This window comes from Mustela erminea, chromosome 10 (genome assembly GCF_009829155.1).
Source record: "Mustela erminea isolate mMusErm1 chromosome 10, mMusErm1.Pri, whole genome shotgun sequence".
In the NCBI taxonomy this organism is placed as follows: Eukaryota; Metazoa; Chordata; class Mammalia; order Carnivora; family Mustelidae; genus Mustela; species Mustela erminea.
This window is the reverse complement of record NC_045623.1, coordinates 91,903,548-91,926,815: the sequence shown is the minus strand read 5'-3', so window position 1 is coordinate 91,926,815 and position 23,268 is coordinate 91,903,548. Positions and strand designations below refer to the sequence as shown.

The following is a 23,268-nucleotide window of genomic DNA, read 5'->3' as shown; positions in this document are numbered from 1 at the left end:
AACTGAGGCCTGGATTAGAGGAGGAAGTCTCTTGCTCTCGGTGGCTTGCCTAGTAGGTAAGGGTATCGGGGACTAGCCCTCTCCTCCTAAACGCTCCCTATGGCCCCCTGCAAGCACCCTCACCTGCCCACCCTCGACATGTGGACAAGGTGGGGCCTGGCCCTGCCACCTTAGAGGGTGGGGAGCAAAGAGAGGCAGCGGGCCAAAGACCAGAGGGAAGGTTTAAAAGAAACCATGGGTTCCCCCAGACAAATGCCCCTCTGTAGCTCTAGGCCTGTTGTGACTGGCCAGGGGCCAGCTCTCACCGCGGCAGCTTAAACGGCTGGGGTGGTTTCCCCACCTCCTGTCCTCTCGGCAGGCCAGTGCCTGCCAGGCCCGGGCTTGGGCAGGAAAGGGCAGGGGTGTTCCCTCTGGAATGGAGGGTGTGGGAGGCCAGCAAGATTTGGGAAGGGCGAGGGGCCATGTCCTGAACCAAACTTGCGGCTGGGCATGTCACAAGATGGAAGGCGCATGAGACGGAGGTCACTGGGTCCCCGCTGTGTGTTTTGCAGGACAACATACCAAAGTCCAGACAGAACAAAGGACTTGCCCAAGGTCACGCAGCAAGGACGTAGCAGAGGTACTCCTAACTTCCAGCCCAGGGTGCTTACTTCCTGCACAGGCCTCCCTGTCTGTGTTGAATAGCTAAGATGGCGAGCTCCGCAGATCAGGCAAGAAGGTCACACGTTAAAATTACAGAGTAAGGACTAGGTTTCTTCGAATTCCATGTACAAGGGCAGATACCCCAGACAGCATCTACATCCTAAACACGTTCATTACAAACACTTTGAGGTCAGCCAAGTGCTTGGAAAAGGCAGAGGGAGAGACAGAATCAAAAGCGAGACCATTGGAAGGTTGGTTTTAGGGACGAATGCAATTTACGGGAGTCTCTAAGAGGACAGTGGTCTTGGTTCTTAAAGGCAATGATGAGCCCCCCCAAAGCACTGGGAGGTGGGGTACTTGGTTCCCGCAGGTTGCTGTTTCCCATTTGGGTTTGGTGTTTGCCCTGCTCTCCCACCCCCATTTTTCCCCCCCAGAAGTTTACAGTTGCCAGGTCCATGGGGTACCAAACTCGGTTTCATCTATGTGTTTGTGCTCTGATGGACGACAGTTAGTAGCAGCTCAGAAACCCCAGTCTGTGCCTTCTAGAAACGTCATGCCACGCAGCAGGTGGCACCTGAGCTGAGGGCAGTGTGAGAGCCAGGTGGGGTCTCCCGGATGGCCCACCAGCTCACTTCCTCTAGGTTTGGTTTGGTTCTTTCTTTTGTTGTCATTGATCTTGTTTCAGATCAATCAACGAGGAGTTCTCGAAACCGTACCAAATTAACTATCAATGAAACAACATCTCTCCATACCCCCCGGGTGCCTCGCTGGCCCTCAGTTTCCCTCTGTGTAAGGAGAAAGGGCTGTGGACTCTGTAGTTTTCAGACTGGCTCCCACGGAGTCCTGTGACCGCAAGGAGTTGCCTCCCAGGACCACCCCCACAGGGGGTGGTGAATGAGAAAATTGGGGTGAATAAGAAATTGGGTGGGGGAGGTGGTTCAAAGGGAGGTATTTGGTTCCATAAGGCTTTGGGGAAGCTTCCTTTTCTATCATAAATTCATTCCCCAGACTTTTCCAGAGAAGAGTAGATCTTTCAGTTTGGACCAACCCATCAGAATATCTGCCAGTTTCCCTTTTTCTGGCCTCTGTTGTCCCCTGAGTCAGACTCTGACCCCCGCCCCGCCCGGGCTCTCCCTGAGGCCCTGGATCCCCTGTCCTTCCACGCCTAGTTCCTTCCTCTGCTTTAGTGGGGCCTGTCCTCCAGGAGCTTCCCGGGGCAAGGTGCCTGGGTGGGAGGGATTTTTTTTTTTTTTCTTTTGGAGCTTCGCATGCCAGAAAACGTCCTTCTCCCTTTCCACTCAATGTTTAGTTTGGCTTACTGTACACTTCTGGCTGGAAATTATTTTCCCTCAGAACTTTGGAGAGTTGTCTCAGAGCTCCTAGTGCTGCTGATAAATTCTCCTCTCATCTGATTGTGGGTCCTTTTATTTGCATTTGACCCTATTCAAACAAACAAACAAACCTAGGGAGGTGTATGAGGTATTTTCTTTACGCTCAACGTTCTGAAAAGACATGATGATGAGCCCTACTGTGGGTCGTCCTTATTGTTCTGGGGACTCAGAGAGTCCTTTCATTCTGGAAGCTCCTGGTCTACATTTCTGGGAAATTTTCCGGGATTCTTTGATAATGTCCTCTCTTCGATTTTCTCTTCTGGAATTCTTATTAAGAGGATGTGGGACCTCCAGGAGCAATCTGTTCTGACATACTTTTATCTTTTTCGTTTCATTTTCTGAGAGATTTTCTCATCTTCCAACCCTTCTATTAAAGTTTCTGTTTGGCCAGGCTTTTCTTATTTATTTCTTGGCACCCTTTCTTGTTTTCAGAATATTCTTTTCTTGCAGCACCCTGATTTGCTTTATAGATGTGGGGTCTTACCTCTCTGAGAACAAGGACATTTTCTTCTGCCTTTAGTTTCATCTGTTTGTTTTAAATGCCTCCAGCTGTTCATTTGTTTTGTTTGCTGTCTGTTCATTTGTTCGAGGCCCTTGGTCTATTGGCCCTTGGTTATCTTTTTGTTTAAGAGTAAGGCACTACAGGGGTACCTGCGTGGCTCAGTGGGTTAAAGTCTCTGCCTCCAGCTCGGTCATGATCCCAGGGTCCTGGGATCGAGCCCAAATCCGGCTTCCTGCTCAGTGGGGAGCCTGCCTCTCTTTCTCTGCCTGCCTCTCTGCCTACTTGTGATTTCTGTCAAATAAATAAATAAATTTTTTAAATTATTGAAAAAAAAGAGTAAGGCACTACAAAGCTCATTTATTTATTTTTTTTGAAAGATTTTATTTATTTGAGAGAGAGAGTGAGAGCCTGTGCATGAGTTGGTGGGGGACGGTAGGCAGAGAGAGGGAGATGCAGGCTCCCTGCTGAGCAGGGAGCTGGATGCGGGGCTCAATCCCAGGACCCCAAGATCATGACCTGAGCCAAAGGCAGACACCTAACCGACTGAGCCATCCAGTTGCCCCTAAAAAGCTTATTTAAAAAAAAATTTTCCTGAGGTGCTCTGGTTAGGGGGTGGGGGGCTTGTCAACTAGTAACCTCATTGACTGATTGGTGAGAACCTGGTCCTTTCATGGAGGCTCCTGTAACTTCCATCAGTATCTAGTCTGTTCTCTTTGGCTGGTCAGTCTCCCCAGCCCCTCTCTAATTTCCTGCTTAGAGGTTAAGCCTGGCTGCCTCAGTTCAGGCCCAAGGGTCTCAGGGGACAGGGTGAGCCCCTCACTGCATGATTTAGACTTTCCCTCAGCCCCATTCCCAGCCAGGAATGAACCCCCACCAGTGCTAGGTTTCTTTCAGAGATCGGAGTCCTGAAGTCAGCTGTGCCCTGAATCACTTGGGGATCTTGTACAAGGCTGATTCAGGTCCAGATTCTTGTCTAGTGTTCCTGACGTGACCTGAGAGTCTGCATTGCTAACAAGATGCTCAGAGCTCCTGATGCTGCTGACCCAAGGGCCACATTTTGGACAGCCAGGGTCTAGAGCAGTGCTGGACGCATTCTAGAACTGCGCTGACCAATACAGGGCCACAAGGCATGGGAAATAGTCAGCACTTGAAATGTGGCTGGTGGGAGTAAGGCACTAAAATGTATTGTTTTATTTAACTTACTTTTCCCTTAAATGTAGGCGGCCATGTGTGGCTGTGATGTTGGACAGTGCAAGTCTAACTCCTGATTCACTCTCTGTAGAGACGGATTTACCCGATTGTGCAGGACGAGGAGGCCTATGGCCAGGAGGACGAGGTCAGGGGCTGGCTGGGCTGGAGCTGAGCTGCTCCTCTTAAAGACTTGTGTCTTCCTTTTTTCAGCCCCACATGGCACCTGACTTTGGGGAGCACCTGTTGCCCCCCGTTCATGAGCTTTCCTGAGCTGCTTCAACATGATCCGCTTTTACAGGTTCCTCCCCCGCACCCTACAGGTTTCACTAGGCCTCTGCCTTTTCCAGGCTGCAGAATCAATACGAAAGCATCAGCGTGTCCAGCTTTCAAACCTGGAACGGCCTCTCTCCAGTATGGTCTCTTCTCTCCTTTCCCTTTGGCCATGAGGATGTATACACCTTGATTCCTCTACTGTCTTCTGCGGGGGTCTGGGGAGGATGCAGAAATGAATGCTTGTCCCTCCGTCTACTATGCGTAACCCTCTGCAATTTTGTTTTTAAAGATTTTATTGTTTTAAGTAATCACCCAAGTGGGGCTCGAACTCACGACCCCAAGATCAAGAGTCACAGGGTCCACTGATGAAGCCAGCCAGGTGCCTCCCCCCTTTGCAGTTTTTAAAAAGATAAAAATGGTTCTGGGGCGCCTGGGTGGCTCAGTTCGTTGAGCATCTAACTCTTGATTTCGGTTCAGGTCATGATCTCAGGGTCAGGAGATTGAACCCCACATCTGCTAGGCATGGAATCAGCTTGAGAGTCTCTCCCTCTCCTCTGCCCCTCCCCCTCTTCATGTCCACAATCTCTTTTTCTCCTCTCTCTCAAATAAATAACTTAATTTAAAAAAAAATAGTTCCCAAACTTTGTTTCTCCCGGGACGATGCAACACTGAATTTGTTCTTTCATCTGTCATTTTCCTATGGGCCGGGATATTTGTCGTGCCCAGGAGCCTGGAGAAACCATCCCTAAGTCGATGCCGAGCCTGAGGGCTGCTGGAAGAAGTCAAAGGCTCTGCCTGTCTGGGGAGAAAGAGCCTGGCTAACCCACTCAATGTGGTTTCTTGATTCTGTGAAGGGACTGGGGTGCTCGGGCGGGGTCGGACAGCGGCCTCCTCCCCCAGCAGAGCAGAGCAGGGAGAGCATTTATAAGACTGAAGACTTTCTAAGCCTTTGGCAGGGAGGAGATTTGGAAAGGGGAAATTGAGACTGGTTATCAGTTAACTAACAAATCACACAGATGGGTGGAGGCTGGGCTGAGCTGGCCCTTCGGGACAGAGGAACTACAGACGGATGTACTTGAAGCTTAGGTTGGAGGTAGGTGCTAAGGCTTATGGGAGACAGCTTGCGTGGCAATGGGGGTGGGGGACAGTCAAGACTGCCTAGTTGTCCCCTTGCCCCACACCCACTGCCACCCCACGCCCCTGAGCTCACATGCACAGCTGTGCCCCAGCTAGCTGGCCCAGGGTCTCCGGGACCCTTTCTCTGCTCCTCTCACAGCACGTCTCCCATACTCCCTCCCGCTGGGTGCTGGTACCCACGGCTCCCTGGGTATGTGATCTACCTTCGAATCCCGCACGACAGCGGGATATGCCTTTTCAGGCTGGTTGGAGGAGGTAGGAGTGGATTGAGTACAAACCTTGGGGTCAGTGAGATCAGAGTCAAAATCTACCATGTGTGAGGCTGAGTGATGACCCCCAGCAGTATCCACATCCTAATCCCCCAAACCTGGGACCCTGTCCCCTTAATGGCAAAGAGGAGTTTGCGGGTGTGATGAAATTAAGGGTTATGAGATGGGGAGATGATCCTGGGTTACCCAGGTATGGCCAATGTAATCACGAAAATCCCGTAGGGAGCCCAGAGAACCAGAGAGAAGGAGGCTTCATGATGGAAGCAGAGGTCAGAGACACAGACACAGGAAGATGCTATACCGTGAGCTTGGAGGTCAAGGTGGACGATGGGGCCTTGGGCCAAGGAATGCCAGTGACCTGCCTAAGCTAGAACAGACAAGGAAACAGATTCTCTTCTAGAAGCTCCAAAAGGAGCACAGCCAGGCCAACACCTCGATTTTAGCCCAGTGATGCTGATTTTAGGCTTCTGACCTCTGAAATGTTAAGAAAAGCAATTTTTTTGTTGTTTTTAGTCACTTCGTGTGTGGTGATTTGTTATGCAGTCCTAGGAAATGAATGCCTCCTAGCTCTGCCTTGTATTAGCCTAGAGACCCCGGGCCAGTTACCTGCCCTCTCTGAGTCTCACTTCTCTCCTCGGGAAAATAGAGGTAACATGTGAAGAACTCAGCATGGTAGCAGGTACTCAGCAGGCCCTGGATGGACGGGCCGTGGTCCTGTTTGCAGTCACCGTCCTGTTTGCAATCACCGTCTCTGTCTCTGCCGACCTTCTGTCCACAGATGTAAGTACAGACTAGACATTTTCTTTGTTGTCTAGACATTTTGGGGGTAGAAAAGATAGGGAACTGTTGCCAGGCCTCTAGTTCTTCTCCAGCCTGGGGAGATTTGCCTCCCTGAGGACACTCAGCACGCCTAGAGACCTGGGGGTGCTCTGGCAGCTCATGGGCAGAGGTGGGGGATCCTGCCTTTCCCAGGGTGGTCCCCACAGCACAGAATTACAAAATATTGGGGAGCCTGAGTGGCTCAGTGCGTTAAAGCCTCTGTCTTCAGCTCAGGTCAGGATCCCAGGGTCCTGGGATCGAGCCCCGCAGGAGCCTGCTTCCTCCCCTTTCCTCTCTCCTCTCTGCCTGCCTCTCTGCCTACTTGCGATCTCTGTCTGTCAAATAAATAAATAAAATCTTTAAAAAAAAAAAAAAAAAAAGAATTCCATACAGGCTTCTTTAAAAAAAAAAAAAAAAAAAAGAATTACGAAATGTGAACGGTGAACGGGGCCGTGGCCCAGGAACCCGGCCACCCTCTGGATGTTTGTCATACCTCTTGGGCTCACAACATCAACAAGGAGAAAGAGGGGTGAGCACAGTCCTGGCCCAGCAGGGTTGTGGACCCCCAGAGCATCCCCAGGAATATTCCTTACCTCCTGGGAGGTTTGGCTGCTGTGAGCAATCTCAAGGTGGAAGGTCCAAGTTTGAGCCTCAGCTCCTGCCCTCTCTTGCTATGAGACTTTGGACAAGTCACTTAACCTCTCTGAGCCTATTGTCTGTCAGCAAAGTGGCCATAAAACAACCTGCCTTGTGTTAAGAGCAACCGTGTGGAAGCCCAGTGCCTAGCGCTGTGTCGGCATCTCCTTCAACTGTCACTCCCCGTCCTGACTAGCGTGTCAAGGGAGAATTCTTTCCCTCCAACCTATTCCCTTAGGGGCATCAACTTTTTAACCTTTTAACCTTTCTCCCCCTTGGGGTCAGTGGGACACATGCAGGCTTACATGAGCCTTCAGGTGGAGTTTGAAGACTCTTGGGAGCTGGCTGTTGGCTTGCAAGGGCAAGACCCAGGGGCAAATGGAAGCCGCGGGTCACATTCCAGCTCTCGGTCAGTCTCTGCCACAACGCCCACAGGTCTTCTTCCTGCCGACTCCTGGCACGGCCTGTGCTGCCCTTTTGGCACCAGGCACAAATCTGCCTTGTGACTGCTTTCATCTGGGATTTCTATTTATATCTCTTGGTACAGGGAACTTATCAGGCTTGCGTCTTGGCTGGAAGCTCTTTGGGGGCACCTCTCATTAGAATGTGGGCCCAAAAATCAGAAATAAAGGATGTTCAAGCCAGAATTTGACAGGGCAGGTCATTAAGACTTGATAGATGTGGTGGATCTGAAACCTGAGTTTCCGGATGCAAAGGCCCCTGCTTTTTCCAAAGGACTTCACTATGACATTGATCAGGCCCCTCAGTCATCAGGACTGGGCTAGGCAGGGTTGGGGGGGCAGTGATCCCCACTCAGTATTGACTGGAGGAATGAATCTTTTTTTTTTTTTTTTAAGATTTTTATTTATTATTTGACAGAGATCACAAGCAGGCAGAGAGAGGAAGTGAAGCGGCTTCCCACTGAGCAGAGTGGCGGATGCGGGGCTCGATCCCAGGACCCTGGGATTATGACCTGAGCTGAAGGCAGAGGCTTTAACCCACTGAGCCACCCAGGCACCCCTGGAGGAAAGAATCTTAAAGGAAACAATTCCAGGAGCGCCTGGGTGGCTCAGTCAATTAAGCGTCTGCCTTCAGTTCAGGTCATAATCTGGGGTCCTGGAATCGAGCCCCACGTTGGGCTCCCTGTGAGAAGCCTGCTTCTCCCTCTGCCTCTGCCCCTGACCCCCCCCAACCCCCGCAACACTCACTTGCTCTCTCCCTCTGCCTCTCTCAAGTTAAACCTTTTTTAAAAAAGAAAACAATTCCATTTCAGTTATGTATCTATGGCATGCTCTTGCCCTCTCCATCCAGCAAGCCCAGCAAGCCCCGCAAGCCCCGTGCTCTACCAGTCCCATGAGGATTTTTGCCTTCCTGGCAGAGGTTTTACTATTCCTCAGTGGAAATGGAAGAGAAGGTTGAACCCTCCAGAAATTCTAGTGAATCCCTCTTCAAATCCCCTCCTTGGGACATAGTTTCATGGTCTGATTCTCTGACTTCCCTGTTCATATAGAGTTTGACCATATCAGCAAACACTTGACCAGGTAGAGAACTGGGAGCTCGAGGTCCAAGGAGAGCAGGGAGAGCACAGACTGAGGATAGAAAAGAAAGAGGGGCTAGGAACTGACCTTGACCATTCACCCACCACCCATCAGGCACCATGCTGGGTAATTACAGCTCCCTGATTGTCCCAACCTTACAATATAGCACGCTATCCTTACAAATGAAAACACTGAAGCCTAAAAAGTGCCTCAGTTCGTAGAGCTAGCTGGTCAGAGATGAGGTCAAGATCAAAACCCAGGTCTCCCTGACCCCAGAGCCCTCGCTGGGTCATGACCTCCTAGACAGCGTGCTCTGTCACAACACTACCAGGAGGTCTCGAGATCCACCCAGGAGGAGCTGGACTTTCTCTCCTGAGGGCCCATACCAATGAGGTCAAGGCTAACAGGGGCCAGTGCAAAGTCTTACACTTAAGTTCAAAATGACATTTGCACAGGAGTGTAATGGAGACCTGGTTACTGGGCAGCAGCTGATCGTAATATTGTCCCGTCATAACGCGGCTGCTGTTGCCTTGTATTTCCAAAGCACTTTGAAGTTTAGAAAGCCCTTCCACTTACCGAACTCAGAGCTTTGGTGGACCATAAACAAGCATGAGAGTAAGTCTGGAAAAGGTTTGGGAGTATACCAATAGGGTGTGTATGCTGCAACAGCCTGTAAAGGTAAAGAGCTATTTGTTTGCATTAATCCAGTGGAATATCAGTAGACTTTGGGCTCAGCCACTGTTCTAAATGTATTACACGTTTGATCTCTGTTAATTCTCACAACAACCCATGTTGCACAGATCAGAAACCAAGAGGGGAAGAAAGTCCGACCAAGGTCACAGAGCTAGAATTCAGGCTTAGGTCTGAGAAGTATCAAGACAAATGTCCTTCTGGACATTTCAGGTCCCACCCCCACCCCGGAGATAGGGGTCCCATTTGGGGTGCTGTATTTAACAGGGACGTTAACACACAGAGTAATGATCTCACAAAGGACACGATCATTGTAAAGATTGTTTGAAGGAGCTTAGTATATTTGTCCTGGAGGAGAAAATGATCAGAGAACATATCATTGCTGTTTTCATGGGCGCAAAGCTCCTTTCTTTAGAAATAGGTTGGGTTCCCAGGACGTGTACCCACTGTTTGTTGGTTAGTGTAAACGGGATAAACTGTAGCCAGCTGCTGGCGCCACCTACTGATGGGAGGTAAAATTGATGGGCTGACTGGGGCCGCTGTCGCTGTTCATCCCTGAAGCTTGGTTTCACCTTTCTTACACGGAAGTGCTCAAGTCTGGTGGGTTGTGCATAAGACGCAGCATATGTACCTTTATGGCAAGAGAATTAGGACCAATGGGTGAAAATTATAAGGAAGGATATTTTGGTTTTGACATGAAGTTTAGTTTTCTGAAAAAAAATCTACAAAACTCTAGGGGCTGATTGGGAGTAGTGAGGTTCATGTCTGTGGGAGAAACCAATTCATGCTGAATCTCCCAAGGTTTGGGCAATGGGAAGAAATCAATCCCAGTCTTTTGGTGGGTCTGGGGTCTTCCTGGGTTACCTACTCTGAGTTACAGTTGGCCGTTTGAGTGGGGGTCTGCCAGTGTCGGTAGCATCTTTGTTGTCTTATCCAGGGAGGAACTTCTAGGGTTCCAAGGGGACCGAGCAGTGGGGGAGATACTTGGAAGAGGTGAGATCTGGGAATGTTTATCTTCCAGATACGGCTTGAACATTTGACCAAGGGATAGGCAGAGAGGAGTGACTCAGAGGGTAAATGGTCCTGACCTTCCATCACTTCCCAGACTGACCTCCCACACAGGACCATTTGTAAACAACCCAGGGGAACAACAGTTCCTTGTAGATTCTGTAAATGCGATTAAGGCTGAAGACAGAGCTGAAGACAGAGGTTCAGAGTGTGGCTGAGAGCAGGGACCAGTCAGACAGGACCAGTCAGGGGTCTGGGGCAGAGCTGAGCCCCAGCCTATGTGGGTTTTCTCATCAAAGCTTTGCGGATTCAGGGCCTGGGTGCCAGGCCATTTGTGTCTTGCACATTCCCCGGGAGGCAGTCCAGTGAGGATATGCGGAGAAGGGGCCACAGGGTAGGACAGACCCTGGCACAAATCCTAGCATGACACTCCGTTAGCCTTGTGAGTCTAGGTTGATTACTTCTGTGCTGTGAGCCTCAGCTTTTTCATCTGTAGAAGGGGCAGTGATTCCACCTTCCTTACCCGAGAGGTATGAGGATTTAATGAGACCTCCTTCATAGAGCACTGAGCACCATGTTGGCACATAATTTATTATTTATTATTATTATTTATTATTAAATTAACCTCTGTTAGTGAAAACCATTCCCACTCTCCCTGCCCCCTCCTTGCTTTTCTGTGGCCATGGATCTGGTGACAGACACATTGGATACTGAAAAGCCCTTGCTGGGCCTCACTTGGTTAACAGGAATGGCTGGGTCCCACACATGAAAACACCCACAGCCTTGGCCGTCAATGTCCCACCGCCCTCCCTCCCACCTTCCCTGATGGGGCAGGAACAGAGATGTGATTGAGAGCCTTGGGGCCTGACATAAGGCAAGATATACTCTGAGATGACTCACTGTTCCCTCAGAAAGAATAGCCTGCCCGTCCGAAAGGAGGTCTGCACCCAGAACTAGGCCCCCTCGAGGTCACCTTGAAGGGTCTGCGGAGGAATCTGTGTCCTGGTGGCCTTGGGCAGCTGCGTTACTGGTCAGTGTGTGTGTGTATATGTGTGTGTGTGTGTGTGTGCGCACACGCGCATTTTTCCATTGTAACCTGTCAGGAGCCCCTCTAGACACACAGGTACGAGCAGCAGATTGGTGAAGTGGGCTTTGAAGTTTGCAGGCCCAGGTACATAGGCCAGCTCTGCATCTTCCAGACTGTGTAAGCGGGCAGAGAAAGCTTTAGAGTCCCAAACCTTGGGGTCCTCCTCTGATCCAGGGGAGGGGAAACCCTATTTTACATGGCCTTTGCTAATTAAATCAAAGCATGGATTAAAAAAGAAAATGCCTGGCCCAAGGTCTTGGCATGGAGTGGGCACTTGGGTGATGGTGTCTATCATTTTTGTGCATGTTGGTCCAAAGGAGATGTGTCCCCCAGGCAGGGTTTAGCCTTATCAGTGACGATGCCATGCCTCTCTCACTAAGTGACCCTGGATCAGTGGCTATTTGTCTCTCTTGTTCTGTTTTTAAAAGGAATTGAATTAAAAATAGTATTTATGGGTCTTCTCAGATTGATATTGGTGTGGGTAGAAGCAGATGGTTTAGGCAAATGCATCATAAAACTCTTTACGATCAGATAGGGGAATGGTGGGCAGTGGGGGTCAGGTGCCTCTCCTTCTTGGGAGTAGCAGTGGGGGCAGGGGTTGGGGGAGATTTTCATTCCATATTGTCATATGGGTCCTAATTTATTTTTATAGAAAGAATTTTTCCTTGTTTTGAGCTCCAGAGAGCCACCTGGCTCTGAGTTCAGCAAATATTTGCTATTATCCCCACCCCCACCCCCCAAATACTCAGAGCTGCCATTTATCAAGCACTGAAAGCACTTTCCATACTTAACCTTGAACCCTCAGCTCCCTTGGGAAAAGCCACCTCATTTTACAAACGAGCAAACCAAGTGGGAGAAGTTCAGCCACTTGCTTCCGTACTTCTCCTGGCAGAGGTGAGAAGAACCGGCCAGTTTATCTGGGAGATGTAGGAGGAGGATACAAAAAAGACCCCAAACAGCCTCTACCCTCAAGGACCCGACAGTGAACATGAGAGGCTAAATGCCAGACAGAGCGACTGAGACACATGCTGTGGTCATGCTTCTTTGCGGAGTTCTGCTGTGGGAGCGGAGGACCAAAGGCTAATTCTGGCTGGGGATGGGGGAGCCTTCTTAGGCATGGCTAGGCTCAGTCCTGAAGGATGTGTTCATTTTGGAGAGGCAGCCACCAGGGGAACATGGCCAGTGGGCCTGTTGAAGGAGGTCAGGAGACAGGAAGCCCAGCGAGGAAGAAAGGTTGACCAGTACAAAGAGTCAGGCAGAGCCACACAGGGCTCCTTGGGAGAGCCCAAGTCATGGGAGTCCTGAGGATCTGTTGTTTGGGAGGAAGGGACAGACAAGAACTATGGGTTTTTAAGTAGTGCCCCGTGGCTTAAAGGAGGGCAGAGAAAGTGAAGGCAGAGAGGGCCATTCTGAGGCTGAGGCCCCCATGGGGTGGGACAGGCCACAGCCACCAGAGGCCCCAGCCTGACGACCTGCCTCCAGTTCAGGTGCGCTGACCCATTTCCATCAGGAGCTGGGGGAGTGGGGAGCTGCGGCCGGGAGGTGGGAACTCTCAGGAGATGTCCACTGTGGGAAGGGGGGGGGGGGTGAGGTTGGGGGGAGGGGCACGGAGCCTGGGCAGCAAGGCCCAGGAATGCCGGGGGAGGATGGAGTGGTCCCTTGTCAGGGCAGTCAAGCAGAGGTTGATGTGAGGAGCAGAGAGACAGAGAGAGGCTGGAAACAGCCAGTGAAGTGTTTTCGCTGCCAGCTGTTCAAGTGTGGGCACTGGGAGACGATTATTGTTTTTTTGAGCCTGAGAACGCTCTGTCTCTCTCTCACTAGAATGTGAGCGTCTGGAGGCAAGGAAGTCTACCTGGCCTTTCACCAGTGTGTTCCCAGCTCCTAGCACAGCGGCCGTCACTTAGTAGGTGCTCAGTTAGTATTTCTTTAGTAAATATGTAGAACCACAGTCTATATATGCGGACGCGGTAAACATTTTAAAACTTGGATAAGAAGAAGACACACTAATGGTCAAGGTCGTGGTTACTTCGGGGGGAGGGAGGAAATGAGGTAGGAGTAGAAAAAGGATTTCAGCAGAGTCTCGCTTTTCTTCTTTAATAAAGAAGAACTGAAGAGAATATGATCGTGAACATTCGTTCCATCTGAGTGCTGGATACATGCACTCCTATGACATTATTATTTATAATTTTAAAATATTTATTTTAAGAAGAAAATGAATTGGGTGACTGGGTGGCTCAGTTGGTTGAGCATCTGCCTTTGGCTCAGGTCATGATCCTAGGGTCCTGGGATCAAGCTCCATGTCGTGCTCCCTGCTGGGGGTGGGGGTCTGCTTTCCCTCTCTCTCTCTACCCCTCCCCCTGCTTGTGCACACTCTCTCTCTCAAATACATATATAAAATCTTTTTTAAAAAATGAAAAAATGCAAATTGGTGTACAAATATTGTGTTAGGTGTAAAGAATATCTCTTCTCCGGAAGATGGAGTGACCGCCGTGAAGCCCATGGCTTCTTAGCGTGACAAATAGGCCTGGATAATTCTTTCCTTGGTGGCGATCCTTCACAGGCCTCCAGACTGTCAGCAGCTACAGTGAAGCAGGAAACCCTCGTGTGTGTCCCTCCTCTTCTCAATGCCTGTCGTTCAGAGCACGTGTGGATAGTACCATAGGCTCAGAATACACTTCTTGGGAGGATCTCAATATTCGTTCCTGGGGGCGTGATGTTGCATGAACGGCGTCCCTCCTGGCTCACTCCTTAAGTGTAAGATCGCAGGCTTGTGAATTTGGATTCCTGCCGCCATCAGGGAAAGAAGCTATACTGTGCCCTCAGAGAGTCTGTTTGGGTCCAAGCTCTGTGTCTTCCTTGCTGTGTGACTTTTGTCCCTTCACTCAACCACTCTGAGCCTCAGTTTTCTCAGCAGCAAAAGGTGATAACTGAGAAGATGATTAACGAGTGAGCTTGATACAGGTGTGAAGCCTGTAACAGGGCCCGGTGCCTGGCGGGCGTTCAGCACACATGGCCTGTCCTCCCGCTGGGGGCTGTGTGCAGCCTGGCCTTTGTTGTCCTGCCATCCCAAGCCATGTCTGTCCCTCAAGGCCCATGCAAATTTAGCTTTTCCTTGAAACCATTCTTCATAGCCAGGGATGGCTTATGTCCCTGACTGCTTGGTAGCATAGTTAAATTTTCCATCTACTTGCTTATTGGTTTATTTATGTTGGCCTCCCTAGATTGCAAAGCTTCTGAAAGCAGGAGCATCGTTTCGGGCATCGTTACGAGATGCTGACCGCCGCACCCCGCGTCCTGGGTTAAATGCGATCTTGGGGCTCCATGAAGCCTAGGGGACTTTACTTTCATCAGGAAAATGGCAATCATCACCTCCCTCACACAGTTTCTAGAAGATGACCGTTTAGACATTCTGAGTACAACCTCATTAGGAAAAATTTAATAAATATTATTGAATTAATTTAAACAGCCATGAACGATGAAGTTCTTTACAAATGTCAGACATTATTTTTAATTCTCCCCAGTAGACAGTGAAAGGACTTGTATTTGTTTACTTGCTGCTAAGAGAAACCGCCTGCTTGACTCTTCTCTGGTCATCCAGGTGAGGACCAAAGGAGGCATCACACAGGCATTGTAAAGCTCACCCTGGTGTTAAATGAAATTTTATCTTCGTTCTTCCTAGGATCGAGATGACCACAGCCACCCCTTTGGGGGGTACCACCTTCTTCTCCTTGAACGTGACCACCAGAGAAGAAGACTTTCTGTACAAGAGTAAGGTCAAGTTGGCTTGGCAGCCAGGGGAGGGATGGTGGGATGAGAACTGTGGTCTTCTCCTGGTGTTGAGGTCAAGAGCGTGGGTTCCGGAGATAGACTACCTGGGTCCCCAGTGGCACTTCTGCCATAGGCCCGCCATGACCATGAGCACGTGACCTCATAGCTTTGTGTCTGTTTCCTCGTCTGTAAGATGGGGATATTAATGAAGCTACTCTTAGCATCACACACGTGAATGGTGTGAAGACTAAACCAGATGACCACGTAAGGAGCTTAGAATAGCCTCAAGTCACACAAACTACCTAATGAATAGTAATGTGATCATTACTGCTGTGACTGCTGTTGTCATCAGGGACTTTTGGGGTCGGGAGGGCAACGGACATGGACTCTCCTGTAAGAGGTCCCTCAATGAGTCACCTTACAATGTAACTACTTTCATACTCTTCATACTGTTTTTACAAGGCAAAACCCATCAATTGACAAAGGAGTAAATGAGTGGGGGTGGGAGTAGTCCTTGGGAGACATTTGGCAGGAACAAGGGATGCCCGGAAGGAAAACTTAACAACCACTCTTCAGAATACCAGTTAATCACGTGAGGGGAAGTTGGGACTGTTTCCGTCTTTTCTGTTGGTCTGGCACGTACCCCCCGCATGTGGAACAGGCTTCCCAACACACGTGGAGTGTTTCCCCAATGATGACAGCTCCAGACCATGGTCCTGGCAGGAAACCTATTTCTGGCAGGATGTGGATCTTCCACGGAGACCCAGAAAGGGTCAGTCTTGGGACAGGGTCCCGTGTGTCTGCCTGCTCCTGGCCAGGTGGGGACACCTACAGAGAGAGGCCTGTCGAAGTAGCTCAAAACAGTTCTGAAAGGAAATGCAGGGTAGATTGAATCTCCATCAGCAAGATGGGAACGATTCTGCTCTTATTTAACTAAAAGAAGGGTTCTCAACTAGATGATTCTGCCCCCTAGATGAGATGGCCAGAGATCAAAAATAAGATACAGAATACCCGGTTACATTTGAATTGAAGAGTAACAGTATTTGTGCACTATAAGGACATGCCATGTAATAGGTGAGACATCGCAAAAATTACTCATTATTTGTCAGAAATTCTAATTTAAATAAGTACCTGGTACTTTATCTGGCCACTTTACTATCAGGGGACATTTGACAATGTTTGGACACTTCTGCCTGTCAGAGCTGGCGAGGAGGAAGCAGTATTAATGACATTAGTGAGTGGAGGCCAGAGATGCTGTTGAACATTGTACAGGGCACGGGAGGGTCCCCTCAGCAAAGGGTTATGCAGGCAACGGTGAAAAACAGTGGATTAAAGTATTATCACAGAACTCACCAGAAAAGAGACAAAAAATTACTCCATAACAGAATCCCCACCCCAGTCCTTTTCTTTCTTTCCAGTCTTTCTTCTGTGAATATTTGGACATAGTTTTGTTTTTGTTTTTATTTAGTAAACCTTTTCATAAGAGCATTACATACCTTTAAAAAAAAACCAAAAAGCACAAATCCTAAGTGCACAGCTGGGTGAATTTTCACAAAATGAACACAGTTAGGTTAGGTCACCAGTCTGCAGATCAAGAAGAGGACCATCCATCACCAGGATCCCAGGCGTCCCAGCGCCCCTTGCCACCCTGTCCCCACCTGGTCAAGGGAACCTGCTATTCTGACTTCGCCCACTGGCCATTAGTTCTACCTGGTTTGGAGCTTTATGGAAATGGAAGTATACCATACACACCCTTTTATTTCTGGCTTCTTTTACTCATCATTATGTTTTTATGCATATATTTTAGTGGTTGCAACATAATGTGTATATGTGGGTATGTACAAAATACCATATACTGTTCTCCACATGTCATTCAGATTATAGTATAATATATCATGAGCTAGGCATGCCATACCTTAATGAATCATTCCCGTATTTAGAATATAAATGACGTAATTAGCATATTGATTCATGCAGCTTTTTCTGTATATAGGATTCTTCCCTAAGATAAACTCCCCAGAATCAAATAGATTGGCTTAAAATGTGCCCCCCCCACACTTTATGGGGTTTTTTTTTTTGTATTTTCAGTTTCAGTTCACACAGGGACGTTGATTCTGAACGTGAAATGAGAGGTGGCCATGGGAACTGGTTGCTGATACTGAAATTAGATGCTATTAAGCCACAAGGACATTCATTAGAGCCTTGTTTTTCATGGTATAAAATTGAAAACAACATAAATATCCTCAGTACGGCATTGGTAAACAAATTATGGCACATCTAAACAATGGAGGTCTACACAGCCATCAAAATCATGAAAAACAATGTAATTACATGGAAAGATGATTAGGTTATGGTTGTAAAACTGTGTATAGAACATGGTTCCATTTTTATCAAGTGCTATTTTTCCACTTTTATTTCCTTGAGGTGGGTTTTCAGACAGGATTAATCAGTTACTCAAAAAATGTTGGGTAGGTATTTAATACGCGTACCTGCATATACGTGATGGCATTGGTGCATGTATGCCTGTGTAGGTGATCCGTGGTTCCTGGGGCAATGAGTTCCCTTTTGGGCTTGTATTTTTAGTTTCAAAATTAACTACAGAAATAATGCTTTTGTATTATCAAAAAGAGGGAAGGGTGTTTTGCTTGCCTGTTTCACAAAGGAAGTTGGATGCTATGTTAGGACTGACGACAACAGGATGGCTTGAGATAGGATTTTGGCAGATGAAGCTCTCTGGGGGGAGGGGTGCACTGCTGCTCTGGGTATGTCTCTGCCCTGGGGTCAGTAGTTGGGGTGCCAGAACAGCACATTCTCTCCCTGCCTGATCCAGTGAGGATGCGAGGTGCCGGGTGGAGGTCCCCCTCTTAGTCTCTGGATCCTTCTCTTTTTTCAAGTTGCACATTTGCCATTTCCACGTTTCTCCTCTTAGGTTCTGGAGCCATTGTTGCTGCCATTGTGGTAGTTGTCATCATCATCTTCACTGTGGTTCTGATCCTGCTGAAGATGTACAACAGGTACGCGATGCCCTGGGGTCTGATGGTCTTGTCCCTTCCGTGATGTCAGAGTGAATGGGAGCTAACGCTTGTGGGTACCAGCCTTGTGCCAGGAGGTACCCATGAGTCCTTCATCAAATGCTCTAACCCTTTGTGGGCCCTTTTTTGACATCTGTTCTCCTGTAGGAGCTTCATGGTAACCAAATATTTTGGTACCTGCAGAAATATTTGTTAAATATTATAATCATCATGTCAATGCTAATGGCCTTGAACACTGCAGTAAGGTAACTTACAGTTATGGAATAATATGATTCAGTCTTTTTCTCTCAGAGAGCCCTCTGCTAGGTTGTGTTGAGCAGACCACGTGAGTATTTAAGGGGACAAATACTGGAATGCCTATACCCCCAGCTCCACTTTCTGGGACACAATAGGAGGAAAGAACATCATGTGATTGCCTAAAGACTCAATGTTGTGTAATCACCTTTAAGTCCCAGCTTGGCTAGAAGGTTATTTTTCCCAGGCAAGAAATCAAAATAGACTATAAACACAACCACATCATAGAAGACTTGGAAGCCATTAAAAAAAAAAAAAAAGATACCGTAGAAGTGTGTTTATTGATGAGGACAGCTGTTTACAATATATTGGCAAAGTATAAAAAGATAATATGTACATTATAGTTACACACGTGGGTCACACACACAAAACCAAGGATTCAAATTCTACAGGGCCAGGTGTTAATATCCAGTGTGTCCGCATGATGGGATTGCTGGTTGGCTGGTTTTTGCAGGGGGGGGGGACGCATCTTTATTTTGAGGAGGTGCCAACATGCATTGTATAATGTTATTTATAAAATATATGTTTTATATTATATATTATATGTGTATAAAATGTATATATTATGTACGCATATATGGTATACATCTATTGATCTCTTATGATGTGCGAGGCATGATTCTAAGCTCCCTGTATGTATTAACTCATTGGATCCTCACTACAACCCTACCAGGTGGGTGATTCTATGTCCCCCAATTTTGTAGGTGTGAAACACGCACTGGGAAATGAGCCAACAAGCCCAGGTTTACTCAGCCTTGCTGGCAGAGTTGGGATTTTTTTTTTTTTTTAAGATTTTATTTATTTATTTATTTATTTATTTGAGAGAGACAGACTGAGAGAGCATGAGAGGGGGAAGAGTCAGAGAGAGAAGCAGACTCCCGCTGACCTGGGTGCCAGATGTGGGACTCGATCCCCGGCACTCCGGGATCATGGTCTGAGTTGAAGGCAGCTGCTTAGCCAACTGAGTCCCCCAGGTGCCCCAGAGTTGGGATTTTAAACCCAGTACATGTGGTTTCAAAGAAAATACTCCCACCGCGATATGTAATAATAATAATAATAACACTTAATAAGTTATTTTTAAAATTTTGAGGGTATTACAGTTTGGATCCATCCCAGACCAGGAAGTGGCATCCAACCACAGTGTCTGCCTTTCATTCCTGGCCATCACTGCTGGCGCTCTGAGCCCCTTTCCTGGTTGTAATCTGGGGCGAGATCTACCCACCCTACCCTGTTTACAATGATGCCGGGGCTGCAACTCAGAGACTGGAGCTCGGTCTTTGGTCTCTCAAAGGCAGGCAAGTCATTTAACCTCCCGGAGCCTTGATTGTGTCATCTTTAAAATGGAAGCCTCTCCAAGTGGGACAGCTGAGTTTCGGTTACGTGGAGAATGCCTTTGTTTTGAGAAGTAGTTAGGGGCGACGTGGCGTGACATCTGCAACGGGCTCAAATAGTTCAGGATTTTAAAAAACTCTCTGTGTGTATATGTGTGTCCGCATGCGTAAATGAACCGAGAGAGACAAAGAGGCAAATGTGGCAAACTGCTGGTAATCAGTGAATTGTTCCATGAAGGGTACACAGGTATGAATTGTTCTATTTGTGCAACTTTCCTGAGCATTTGAAATTTAAAAAAAAAAAAAAAGGTTAGGTGGTTAGGTCATCTTGTTAGGTCAATAAGATGAAATTTCATGTAGACTTTTGAATTAATGATTGTTGTAGTCATTGAATTTTCTGACATGTGAAATGAAAGATTGGATATACATTTTAAGTCCATTCTCTTCTCAATTATGCAAAAAGTTCTTAAATATTTCTAGCAGTCGACTTGGCAAATGTAATGAAACTGCAAAATTTAACTCCCGCCACAACTTGGAATAGAAAAAAAATCGTAGTATTTTCATTTTGTCTTTAATATAATCTTAATATAGGACACTCATTCTTTAACAGGAGAAAAAGCATTTTCAATATCTAATCTAAGTTACGCACCAAAATGGAAGGGTCAGGCTAGCTGATGTCTAAGGCCCCTTCTGGTTAGTTGTACAATTCTGTGGTTGGCAATCAAGCAACGTGATTTAATGATGATCTATGTTAATGTCCTTGCCAGAATCAAAATCACAGGGTATAGGAGGTGAAAGACTCAAGCATTGCATGCGTATCTCATTCCAGGAAGATGAGGACCAGGCGGGAGCTGGAGCCCAAGGGGCCCAAGCCAGCCTCCCCATCTGCCTTGGGCTCAAACAACAACAGCAGCCAACACCCTCCTACTGTGACCTTCAGTCCTGTTGACGTCCACGTGGAAACTCGATGACCGCCCCCCACCACCATGGTGCTATCTTGGCCACCATCCAAAGAGCCTTCTCCATTCAAGATCCAGAAGCACATTTCTCCTCCGGCAGCTTCACTGAGTTCCTTCCCGTTCCGGTTGGGTCGACAAGGGGCATCTCACGCAAGTCCAGACGCTCAGGCGGCCCCCCAACCCCACCCTGCCCCACCCTAGCTGCTCCACTTCCCTGCTGCCACCCTTTCAGAAAGCTGTGGAACATTCTTTTGTGCTCTGATGAGGAACGGCTGTGCTGGGAATCCACTGCAGTGGGTGTAGCTGTCTTCCCCACCGTTGCTAGACAGCCCGCCCAGGGGTCTTCTGGTCTAGAGTCAGGAGTCCAAGCATGCTCCCAAGTATATCACCAAAGGGTCTGCTCTTGAGGTCCGGTCATAATAAGTGCTGTAGCCACAGCTTTGCAGAGCAAAATATTCCATGCCGTTCATCAGGCACAGGGGAACTAACTTGGGCTAACTAACCAAAAAACTAACTTGTTAATCTATAACTTGCTCCAGTACTAGATGACTGCTAGCTAGCTCATGACAACCAGTTAGCCGAATTCTCCGTCTTTAAGAAAGGTAATGGGAAAGACAGTTCTTCTCAAAAGTTTTCTACTTAATCATAGAGACTCAGAGAAGGAATAGGGTGACCTTGAGGAAAGATGGCCTCTAGGCCAAAAGCTTAGTATAGTGTCTGTGGGCCTGAATGAGCCAGGAGCGGGTCAGAGCCTCTCCTCTCCCTTTGGAGCTGGATTAAGCCTGACTCAGTCTCATTTCTTGGCTTCCCTTTGGATTCTGAGCAATCCTCTCTCTCTCCGGCCATACCTTCCCTCCAACAACCAGTATTAGAGACTGGTAAGATTACAGCCCTGTTTATGTGACCTGTGTCTGTCCCAGTCACCCTCGAAGCCCCAAATTCGAAAAGTGTTTCTCTGTACGGAGCTGATCTCTTTAACTCTTAGCCCAGAGAACAATCCATTGAGAGGGAAAAGCATTTTGAAATTAAAGCTTCCCTTCCAAGCCCTACTTCCTGGTCATGTGGACTTGAAAGAATCACATGAAAGCTCTATATTGGGCTTGCTAACCATAAGACTCACAGACTGACTTTAATGAGTGAAGGACTTGGTAGAGCCACTCAGGTGGTCCCTGGCACTCAGCAGACACTTAATAAAGGAGAGCCGGCATTATTGTTACAGTATTTCTTCAACTGTAAAACATATTTGTTCACATGCTAATGATTCTGAAATCAGAATATGTCTTTAAATTGATGGGTCCATGAATGTAGCGTTTTTTTTCTCTCTCCAAAAGCTATTTTTTTTATTCAGTTGTGCACCGTACAATTGAAGGCATCTTGGAAGCGAGGTAATAAATATTGAATCTGTTGCAGAAAGTGACACCGTCTGACCTTTAACCTTAAATTCTAGGGGTCTCTTCCTCTTGGAGTCAGAAATCTCTTCTGAGGGGAACTTGAAGGTCAGGAAGGTATGAAGGCTGACCCAAGGTCATGGAGTCATGTCATCCCACTATAAAAATGCTCGCTTGGATGTGTCCGGAAAAATACTGGCAAATTCCTCCTCCCCAAACATTTTTCCTCTGACTGTGTTTAAATATCCACCAAGTACCAGGTACTTGGCAAGATGCTTTCACATAAATTATCCCATTGGATTTATTTTTTCCCAATAACCCTGGGAGGAATTATTTGTTCTGTTTGCAGGTGAGAATTGCAGACTCCAAGAGAAGGGTACTTGTCCCCAGTCAGACAGCTAGTTAAGTTGCAAAGACAAGACACAAACCCACATCTTTGACTCCAAAGTGTCTCTCTCTGTTGCACCACTTTCTTCCCTAACATCCTGGCTTGAAGAACATGGATTCTTTTATGGGCCAAACAGGAGGAGGACAAGCTTGTCCATGTGTCTGAGCAGAGGTCAGGAGTCTGACCTACAAACTGACACTAGGAGCAAAGCCACTTTGGTAGCCTCCTTTGGGCTCCCAGGATTGGAGCCAAAGGACCCCTTTCTGAGCCCATCAAAGCTCTTAGGATTCCTGTTTCGTATCTCATAACCCTTATACTCAAGGAGCAAGGGATGGGATGCCATCCAACCAGGGAAAGGCATTTCCTAAAGGACTCAAACCCCAAATAGATACTTTTTCCCAAAAGTGTTCTGCTTTAAAAAAAAAAAAATTTTGTTTGTTTGTTTGTTTGGAATGCTCCAGCCCTAAAAGCAAACTCTTCTGCTCATACTGGACTCTTCCTGGAATTACTAGAGGAATCATCCCTTGTTATATGTTCTTTTGCTAAATGAAAGCTTGGAAGTGGAGGAGGGGGAGAGGCTGAGAGGTAAGGGGAGGCCAAGAAAGAGGTTTTAATATTTTGCTTTTAACGAATGAAGATAACTCAATAAGCATCCCTTAAGGGTTCCTATGTGTAAGTTGAGGTGCTACTAAACACATTGTTCCGGTCCCCACTCTCAAGGAGTCTGCCACCGGTCTCCTGGGACAGGGAGCTTGCAACACAGTGGAGTGTTTCATTTCTGTCAGGTGCCTTTCCTAACTGATGCCACCTTATTTGGCCGCTGAATCAATAAAAGATATTAAACATCTAAAGAAAAATGTCTAAAAATAAAGAGACTTAAATCAAACATTTGTTGAGTTGACGTCAATCTATGTTAGAGTTAATG

General features: G+C 47.6%; 1 protein-coding gene across 1 annotated transcript in view; it reads left to right on the top strand.

Annotated features, from left to right (window-relative positions):
* The window catches only part of NCMAP (non-compact myelin associated protein), a 39,666-nt gene extending 17,546 nt beyond the window's left edge, over window positions 1–22,120 (top strand). The window contains 6 exon segments of the mRNA XM_032302341.1: window positions 5,919–6,133; window positions 6,136–6,185; window positions 11,008–11,126; window positions 14,863–14,951; window positions 17,881–17,965; window positions 20,438–22,120. Coding sequence (XP_032158232.1) covers window positions 6,103–6,133; window positions 6,136–6,185; window positions 11,008–11,126; window positions 14,863–14,951; window positions 17,881–17,965; window positions 20,438–20,579 — 516 coding nt within the window. The 5' untranslated portion in view covers window positions 5,919–6,102 and the 3' untranslated portion in view covers window positions 20,580–22,120.
* The last annotated feature ends 1,148 nt before the right edge of the window (window positions 22,121–23,268 follow it).